The sequence below is a fragment of the Bison bison genome, unplaced genomic scaffold, assembly GCF_000754665.1.
Source record: "Bison bison bison isolate TAMUID 2011002044 unplaced genomic scaffold, Bison_UMD1.0 scf7180017864474, whole genome shotgun sequence".
Lineage (NCBI taxonomy): Eukaryota > Metazoa > Chordata > Mammalia > Artiodactyla > Bovidae > Bison > Bison bison.
This window is the reverse complement of record NW_011495035.1, coordinates 6,609,283-6,619,665: the sequence shown is the minus strand read 5'-3', so window position 1 is coordinate 6,619,665 and position 10,383 is coordinate 6,609,283. Positions and strand designations below refer to the sequence as shown.

The 10,383-nt window shown below is 33.6% G+C and overlaps 1 protein-coding gene across 12 annotated transcripts in view; it reads right to left on the bottom strand.

Moving 5' to 3' along the window:
- Nucleotides 1–10,383, bottom strand: part of CHL1 (cell adhesion molecule L1-like) — a 356,522-nt gene that overhangs the window by 86,215 nt on the left and 259,924 nt on the right. For all 12 annotated transcript variants that reach the window (XM_010862011.1, XM_010862008.1, XM_010862020.1 and 9 more), the window contains 3 exons: nucleotides 9,845–10,025; nucleotides 4,778–4,883; nucleotides 1,473–1,660 (listed from right to left, as the gene is read on the bottom strand). In XM_010862011.1, coding sequence (XP_010860313.1) covers nucleotides 1,473–1,660; nucleotides 4,778–4,883; nucleotides 9,845–9,935 — 385 coding nt within the window. In that variant the 5' untranslated portion in view covers nucleotides 9,936–10,025. The remainder of the gene's footprint in view (nucleotides 1–1,472; nucleotides 1,661–4,777; nucleotides 4,884–9,844; nucleotides 10,026–10,383) is intronic.

Below are 10,383 nucleotides of genomic sequence, written 5' to 3'. Positions count from 1 at the left end.
TCTCACTTTCCTGCTTTCTTGTAGACTGAGAGTAGGAATATCACTAGTTACTGATTCCTTGGGGTTTCAGAGCAGGCTGTTTTCTTGTCATATAATGCGGGGAGCGAGCTCTGCCCGTGGCAAAGGTCATGAGGAAGGAGGCTTGGCATACGCAAAGGCGGGATCAAGCCTCAGGAGTCTCCCTGGAAATTCTCAAGCATCTACCCCCCAAACCAGAGTCTGCCTACTTTCTGCTTTGTGCTTTCACCTACACCTCTGGCTTTACGGGGGACTGTCCCCCACTACCTCTCTCTGAAAAAAGAGTTAGCTTACAGCTCCAGTTAATAATTCCTGGGTGTGACAGTGTTTCAACCTACAAACTCCTTTGGAAGTCCTCTAGCCTGCCTGAATAGGTTTTTCCGGCCACATGTGATTGTTCAGAGCCTCCCAACTGTGAGAGGCATGAGATGTTCTAAACTGTCTAAATACAGATTCCTTTGAGCAGTTAAAAGATTGATTAGAAATTGTATTGGTGAAGGGATTTTCACTTGTTGGGCCAATGTTTGCTGCTAAGTCTCCATATCCCTTACCTGCTGTGTCCCTGGCAGTATTGATTAATATAATTGGTGTAAATAGTAGCTTTAATGTTTGTAACCTGGGACCCTTGAGTTAATTCTTTTTCTTGTTATAGCTCACTACACCTTTGCTCTGTAGGAATGCAACTTTATCTAATGCTTTTGAAGGGTGGTGCTTATCACCTTTAGAGAAACGTAAGTTTTCTGAAGAAAGGGTCTTAAAATGTTAACAGGCCTCTGGGCCAGAAGATGATGCAAATCACCTAAACTTTTGCATATGATAAGTTTGCAGGAAGAAAGCCTGGCTTGCTGCATGACTCTACCCCTTCCCCCATTATCCTCTATGCATAACTTAAGGTATAAAAACTACTTTGGAAAATAAAGTGCGGGCCTTGTTCACCGAAACTTGGTCTCCCCATGTCGTTCTTTCTCTTACCTTCTGGCTGAATTATTCAGCTTCTTTTCTCCACTGAATTTCCTCACTGAGCTATCCTTATTCTATTACTCTTTATATCCTTAATTAATGTTTAATTAAGCAGTTGTTTCCTGATCCTCGCCAACACCATCCCCGCTTCGAATTCCCTGGATCCACCGGGGCTGGACCCCGGCAGGGTGCCATTGCCTTCTCCGATAATTCGTACTAAACTTCACTGAAATATTAAATGAAATCTCCTCTGTAATACTTACTGTTGCTGCTGCTGCTGAGATGCTAAGCTGTGTATGACTCTTTTGCAACCCCATGGACTGTAGCCCAGACAGATTCCTCTCTCCATGGAATTCTCCAGGCAAGAATACTGGAGTGGGTTGCCATTTCCTTCTCTAGGGAATCTTCCCCAACCAGGGATTGAACCCACATCTCCTGCATTGGCAAGCAGATTCTTTACCACTGAGCCACCTGGGAAGCACCGCAATACTTACTAGGAACTATAAACTCGATTTCTTCTGACATAGCAATCCCCAGCTTATTAGAAGCAAAGCAGCGGTATTTTCCTTGAAAGTGAGATATGTGCCCATCATTTGGTATCCTGAAAGTCCCCCCATTGTTAGATACAATTATCCGAGGGTCAGAGAGATTAAAAGGCTTGTCATCCTTATTCCACAAGAATCTGTAAGATAAAACTAAAGTTAGCAACCCTGAAAAAAATCATAACTTATTTACAAACAAATATACAGAAATAAGAAAACCGAGACATTTTAAAATAAAAAGTATATAATACATCTATTTAACTGAATATAACAATACAAAAAAGGTATCTAAAATAATCTGAGAAATCTTATAAACTGCTATAGACTTAATGTTTATGTCTCCCTAAAATTCGTATGTTGAAGTCTATTTCCCAATGTATTGTAATAGTATTTGAGGGTAGGGCCTTGGAGAGGTGTTTATGTCATGAGGGTGAAGTCCTCACAAATGGGATTGCGGTCCTTATAAAAGAGATCCCATTCTTGCTCCCTTCTGCCACGTGAGGTTACAAGAAGATGACTGGCTGTGAACACCAAGCAGGTCATCACCAGACACCAAAGCTGCCGGTGATACTAAATCCGTCAGTGACTTGGTCTTGGTCTTCTCACCAGCAGAGCTGTGAGAAATGTGTGTCTGTTGTTTAAGCCATTCAGTCTGTGATATTTTTATTGTAGCAGCCAGAACTGACTGAGACACAAGCCATGAAAAAGCTGTGACAATTGGAAGGGGAAAAAAAGATAAGTTTCATTTTGTTCTTTTAAAATTAAAGATATATTTTAAAACTTATCCAGTTGAAAAGATAATGTAGGATCTTTACTAATATTTCAGACATTACAGTATTTGGAGACTAAAAAATATAAATATATAATATGTCCGTGTGTGTGTGTGTGTGTCTGTGTGTGTGTGTATTTGAGAAGAGCTCACTCAAAATTCAAAAACACACAAGCAATTATTATCAAATTGGGTTATATAGTCTATCAATATTTTTAGACATATTTGTAACATAATTGAGACCATAATGAATGTATAATTTTTCCATTTAAGTTTTTCCAATTATTACAATGCTCTAAAGATAGACTTTATGACTACATTATCTTCTGACTTATGGCTCCTAATTAATTTCCCTAACCATTTTCACTTTTTCTCTTTTATGAACAATATTGTTACAAAAATTCTACATATTTATTTTGGGTGGTAATTTCCCAAATATTTTACTATGGTAATTCCTTAAAAGTGAGATTGATAAACCCATAAGAAATATTTCATCACTTTTGATAAGCACTGAAGAATTATATTCCAGAAAAAACATAGACAATTTAATTCCCACTTCCATATGTAACAGTGTCCGTTCTATGGACATGGTTATAAAAAGTTTTTTTTGTTTTTTTTTTTAATCTTTAAAAATCTAATAGGTATATAGTGACTTCCCAATTAGATTTTATTTTATATATTAATAATGCACACCAATGTGAATATGCTCCAGGATGACATAGTCTTATATAACCTGACGCTTGTTCAAAAAGAATAGCAAAATCTTATGAGACACAATTTTCTTAGGAGCATGCCTGTCTCCTGACGACTTCTCTCACTTCTTTTCTCTCTGCATCTTTCATATTTTTTTGGTTTTAGGTGCAAATAACATATAGAATCTTTCCTTTAAAATTCTAATACCTTGAACTGGGATAACTGTGTATATTCAAAATTAAACATTTCCAACTTGCGCCATCTGTATCTTTTCATTCATTCAAGGCTGCTTTCCTCCTCCTACCCAGTGTACATGCTACGTGACTGACGCTGCATACGTTTTGCTATCGCTCTTGGTGATGATACTGCTGCTACTAACAAATGGAATTTCGGGATTTCTTCCTTTGACTATTATGATGGGATTTTTTTTCTTTGTTCTCTAATTATTTTCTATTTTATATAATAAGGTATGTAATTACACCTTTAAAAAAAGAAAAATTAACCACTTATTTCATATGTATAAAATTTTCTTTTTGTCCATTGAATTTTATTGAGTTTTCAGATAGAATATCAATTATCTAATAAAGGTAATAATAATATAGTATTAAATATTCTTTCAGTATCCATAGTCATTAAAAAATTCTTACACAACTGTATTAGATATGACTTGAGAAGAATAAATAGTGCTAATAGCAGATACTCTATTCATGATTCTGAATTAGTACTTCATAATTAAACTTGATACTGGATATTGACATGATAAATATAACTCATCATTAATCATCCCCCATGATTGTATGGTGCATCTCTTGATATAATCAAGTTAACCAATATTTATATATAATAATATTGATTGATCCATATTTGCAGTAATTAATACATTCTCCTTCATTCCACTATAATTTATCCATATTCACATATATGAATTATATTATAGTTGGTAAAAGACAGAAAAATGACAATTAAGAATGCCAATGATTCACTAACAATTTTTAAAATATCAAATTATCAGGAAATAAAAATGTTATTCACAACGCAATTTAAAATAATTAATTTCCATTCTTTCATCCTTAGTGGATGTAAAATGATCAGGTAAATCAATGAAAGTCTGTAGGTTTGCTTCTCATTCTAGAATCATTTAGAACTTTAAACTCTTGAATTCTCTTCATATCTTTTTCCTCTTTAATTTCAGTACTCTCACAGTTCTTTCTCTCCAAACTAGTATGTACTTAGAAAAAACTTTCAGAGATTATTACCTATAGTAACAATTTTTTCATTAATAATAAAATACTAGATAAAATATACCATTTCATTTTTATTTTGCCATCTGAGTTAACATCTCTATAACAAAGTTAAAAATATCAAGTAACAACCTATTCACTGAATATATGTGTCACAGTTAAGACATGCAATAATAAATATGTATAGAATAACATTTATAAATATATTAACTTTGGCTTAATAAATGCCACCTTTCAATAAATAGAATAAAGTATTTTCTGTTATCTATCTAGCTTGTTCACTCAAACAATCGGTGCATGTTTCCACAATGCCAAAGCCTATGCTAAATATTTAACATAAGATGATTTATGATAAAAATAATTTTAACTGGCAAAAGAACATGCATAGAATAACCAAGCTTTGTTTTTATAGACATAGCTATCATTCACTTGGAAATTTTTACCTTCAATAATGTGCAGATTTATAGTCCAATAAGCTTATAAAGATAGAGTAAAATTTAGTGTAAAGGATTGTATACTTTTAAACAACTACTTAGTTTGAAAACAATACTCACTTTGGTTCTGGATTTCCTTTAGCTACACATTCAATTTGAAAATACTCATCAAAAGGAAAGGCAACTTGCACTGTTGACTGCTTCACGATTGTTGGAACCTGTTGAACTAAATATTAAAATAAGTATTTAAATAATGTGCCCTCCAAAAACTGGTTGAAGTTAGTCTAGCTACGACAAAAATAATTTAAACACACTTTCTGTATTAGTAAGTACAACTAGAGAACAAATCTGACTTCCTCTTTGCAAAATGTAGTTAGCTCTAGGGAATATACTTCACTGCATCCATTTATGTTGTCATATATTTTTATAAACCCACAGTAATGTAACAATGTAATTTTAAAACACCCAAGTTTATATTGGCATTTCATCTATGTTGATGTGTTTATGCATTTATACTTGGTTTGGTCATTGACAACTGACAATATTTGGTCACTGACCATATTTGATAACTTACCTAATAATTTTATTTTTGGAAATTGGACTATTTCTTCATTCCTTAAGTGTATAGATTTTTTCCTTTATTGAATTAGTTACCTGTGATAAATTTCTAGGCATGGATACAAATGGTAATGACCCTGGATAAATGTAAACATGTCTAAGGATATTTACCACAAACAACCTATGAGTATAGTGGTTTCCCACAGTCATGCCATGAATGAATAACAGCGTTTTTAAAATGATGAAGCATTTTGCTGCTGCTGCTAAGTCACTTCAGTCGTGTCTGACTGTGCGACCCCAGAGACGGCAGCCCACCGGGCTCCCCTGTCCCTGGGATTCTCCTAATCATTACCAAAAAATAACCCCCTCCTCTTTATTTTTATTTCCATTTATTGATTTTGTTATATTTCCCCTGAGCTTGATTTTTATTTGTCACTTCTCATTTATAAATTTTTTAATATATTTTGCCACCTTGGGAGCTTGAGGGTATTCTCCTCCTTATAGAATATAACACTAATGATTGTTAGGATAAAAATAATAGCTAATATATAATAGTTTCTTTAAAGAGGATTCCTCAAATTCAGAAATTCCTTTATCTTGTTGATAATTTTTTTTTCTTTTTGACATGTTAGATACCTTCCAGACAAATTTAAAAAGTAGAGGATAGCTTTGTATTTCACCAATTCAAGCAGAGGGATGGCATTTTGAGAATTATGACCATAAAATAAATGTTCTAATGCTGAAGACTCAAACTTGGATTAAGTTTTAAAACAGGACACCAATCATGATGTACATTAAAAATCTGTCATGGAACATTCAATAGCTTTCAAAGGAAGACACTACAATTTTAGTACATTTGTAACAAGCTCTGTAAGAAAACAGGATTGAATTCCTAAGAAAGTATAAATGGTTCCGTAGCTGAAATCTGACTTTGGCAAATAGGCTCTAAGAAAGCATTTTCTGAGTGTGACACACACGGGTGGTATTCCACAGTGGATACAAAGAGGCCCCAAACCCTGTGACCCTAAGCCAGGCCCAGAGCCACACTCTACTTTTCTCATTTGTAAAATTAGAGACTCAAGCCAAGTAAACAGACTTTTTGGTCACTGGATCCCTTTGCATTCTTAAATATTATATCTTCAAGTGGTTTTGTAAAGGTAGGTTGTATTTAACAATATTTACCATATTAGAATTAAAAGTGAAAAATCTTCTAAATATTTATTCACTTAAAACAATTCTATTATTCGTTAAAGTAAATAACATTTTATCAAAAATACTGAATATAGTGAGAAAAGTGGCATTGTTTTACATTATTACAAATCTCTGATATGTTAATGGACAATGGCTGGATTCTCCTATCTACCTCTGTATTCCATATGTTATGTTTTGTTGCAATAAATGAAGAAGAGCCAACCTTACATAGATGTGTACCTAAAAAAAGGCTGAAATATTTTATAGTTCTTTCTGATTTTTGTGGGCTTCCCTTGTGGCTCGGCTGGTAAAGAATCCACCTGCGATGCAGGAGACTGGGCTTCAATCCCTGAGTTGTGAAGCTCCCATGGAGAAGGGAAAGGTTACCCACTCCAGTATTCTGGCCTGGAGAATTCCACGGACTACATCCCATGGGACCTCAGAGTCAGACATGACTGAGCGACTTTCACTTTCTGATTTTTGTGGACATTGTTTTTGGATAGTACCCCAAAACTCATCAAGCATAGTTTCTTAAAGGTTTCTTGCAATATGAAATCAGAAACCTTATGGATATATTTTCATATTCCTGTCATATTAAAATGTTTTATCCACAGGTGCTTTTTAAATCATGCATGATTTTGTGACATGTAATATCCATCTGGAAAAACTATCAGTTACCTAAGTTAAATAAATCTTCCAAATACTGACACATGTCATTACACAATATTAAAATTTCACATTTGTTAATATCGCTGATCTTAGAAATGCCTTAAATGTGGAGATGCTGTCAGTCTCACAGTAGAGGATACAAGCTTTCCACAATTCTAATATGTGCCTAAACCCTCATATTTTATCATTGACAATATATATTATCAGTTATTTCTGTTGAAGTGACAGGCTCCCATGATTCATTTTGGGGAAAATATCCATCAAAGTAATGCAATTTTGTCTATCAGTAAAAATGATATCTGGCTTGGCACTCACATAATGACACAATCAAGGAAGACAGACTGTCATAGCAGAATTATATTTATTTCCAAATTCATCCTATTACATAGAATTATTTTATATTTATTTCCAAATTCATCCTACAGAATATTAAGAAGAATGTACTCAAGGATGAAGATTTAATAAAATCAATAATGCTTAACTGTTTCAATGAGGACAGTCTTAAGCAAAACTTTACTTTTTTTTTTTTTTTAAGATGTTTTGTTGTTGTTATTTTAGTGTAAGTATATAGTCCTGGGAATTCCCTAAGTTTGGTGCCAATGCCTTGATCTGTGCTGGGCAAGTGCCTTTTTAGCACCATTGCTTTGGCAACATCAGTGCATAGTGGAACATCAACATGGTGGAAAAGTAAAAAGTGACATCTTGGTATTATTATGAAACATTTGATCAAATGGACTGCTTGAACACATCTCTGTGACTCTGAGTGGTCCATGAATCACATTTTGAACACCAATGGCCAGCCTAGTACAACAAGTCAGCCATTTCCAATTCTAAAATTCTTTACTTTTGCCTAATGAATCTGATAATTGAATTTTACCAGTTTAGTGGCATTAGCCCAAGTTCAGGCTTTATCCAACTGGACACTTATAAACACTTTAATAACACGTGGAAAACATTCATATCTTCATTGACATTTACTTGGTTCTGACTACCACCTCTTTCTGTGTAGAGCAGGTCTTGAGCATATTGCAAATTCATATTATTTAAATGTTATTACAGTTATAAATGATGAGGGGTGATGCACAATAGCAACGGTCCCTAAGATATCAGCTAGTAACTTGTGAACAACTTGTTTATTAGAACATTATTCTTTGTTAAATTTGCAAAGGTTGTAAAGTCTCAGCCATAACTAATTATTCAGGGAATGAAGCTAATAACCTTTGGGTGTTTATAAGAATATATGTTCTACATTATACATCTTTTCCTCCATAATTAGGCCAATTACAGAGACACCAGACTCGTTGACATTCAAAGTGAATACCTGCCTTACTTCATTTGCAAGTTAGAGCTCTGAAGTACTGAAATAAATGGGTAATTTTCAGATGTTCTGAAAACATGTCATTAATATTTTATAACAATTGTTGTCTAAGGACATTACAGCATGAAAATGCATTAAGTAACTGAGACAACCAGAAATTAAAAAAAAAAACAAACGTGTCTTATGTACTAATACAAAACTTCCTACCATCACTGATGAACTAAATGAGAAAAGATGGAAAGAAAATGTATAGTCTCTGCTCAGAAATCTGAATCAGGAATCCCAGTACATCTTTGGCACTACTGGGAAGAAAATGTAATTATTAACCTCTTTTCCATAAGGATTGCTAAGAACCTTGCTCTTAATTTTTGCACTGCATATTCAAACCCAAAGAATCAACTAAAGATGTATCATTTCAGGTTTTCAACCAGTGTTTGTACATATAGGCCAATATATAAGATGTGTAGGCAAACAGATTTTCACTTTGAATAAAACAGAACTTTAAATTTGTACATCTGTACAATAGGTCTGAGGTCAATACTAATCCTTTGAAGTTTAGATGATCTGCAAAGAATATTTTCAATGCTAAGATTATAATGATCAATGTATCTTATATTATGACTCTCCAAATTAGGTATAAAAGAGATAGTAGGGATCAATACTTGAACTGTATGGATAAAAATATGTAAATAATCCCAAGCGCTTATAAACAGGAAATTCTCCTAAACTGTACTTTAAATACTTTACATATTATTACATAAATTGTGTTTCCAGGTATACTATTTTTCAACTTCTAGTTACTATAACTTGTTCAAGTTGATTTATAATGGTTAAAGATTTACATCCATTTTTACTGATACCAACATATGCTAAGATACATATACCCCCAAAATGACTAACATTTTGATATGACTTCACCCCATAGAATGCTTTAAATTTGCAGAGGTGTTATATTATACTTTTAGTTGTGTACTATGAAAATGCATTTTCAATATTTTTCTAATTATTTTCATTCTTGAATAGATAATTATTGTGAAAAACAAAGTTCATTCAGCTCCTCTTTTGTCCTGATTGGTTGAATGCCATTAACTTCTGAGTCACAACTCTCTCTAAAATAAACTAATCAAATACATAAAAGAAATAACTGTTGCTAATATTGCAGATTACCTTACATGGTAAAATACCACCCGATCTATAGGTTGTATTTCTTGTTATGTGCCAAGTTTGCCTAAAAGTATAAAAGCCTGAGCTGCAAAATAATTAATTATCACAAGCAGCCAAGTATAAGCCTTCTGAAAAATTTAAAAGGAGAACATGAATTCCATGTAGATTGCTGTAAGATTGGTAGAAATATGGCAGAAAAATCACATGTTCAATATATAATTATTCAACTTGAAAATCAAAATGTAAATATGGACTTCCAAAGTAGGTATTGAATATTGTCACTTTACCTGAAAGTGGTATATCAACAGCTGTTGAGAATTTTAACACGAAGAAAATTAGAGATGTGATTAATCCTCTTCCACTTAACAACACCTCCATTGCTCTTCAGGAAGGAGGCAGCCCAGAAAGAATGAAAATAGTAATGTCTTTTCTTACTTTTGATCAGAAGCTGGTTACAAACAAACAAACCTGGAAACAAACAAAAGAGTAACACATACTTTAAGTTCATGTACTGTAAATGGTCAACATAACAGAAGTTGAATATATTTTTCTGTTGGCAATAATTTCCTCTTTATCAAACTGTTCTCAAATAAATTCATACAAATTAAGTTTTTCCTCATTGTATTTAAAATAAAGGACAGTTGATATGGTAAACCATAAACTACTCCCATAATTTTTTTTTTTTTTGATCAGAGGAATTTTTACTTGGAATGTACTCTGCTGCTGCTGCCACTAAGTCGCTTCAGTCGTGTCCGACTCTATGTGACCCCATAGACGGCAGCCCACCAGGCCCCACCGTCCCTGGGATTCTCCAGGCAAGAAAGAT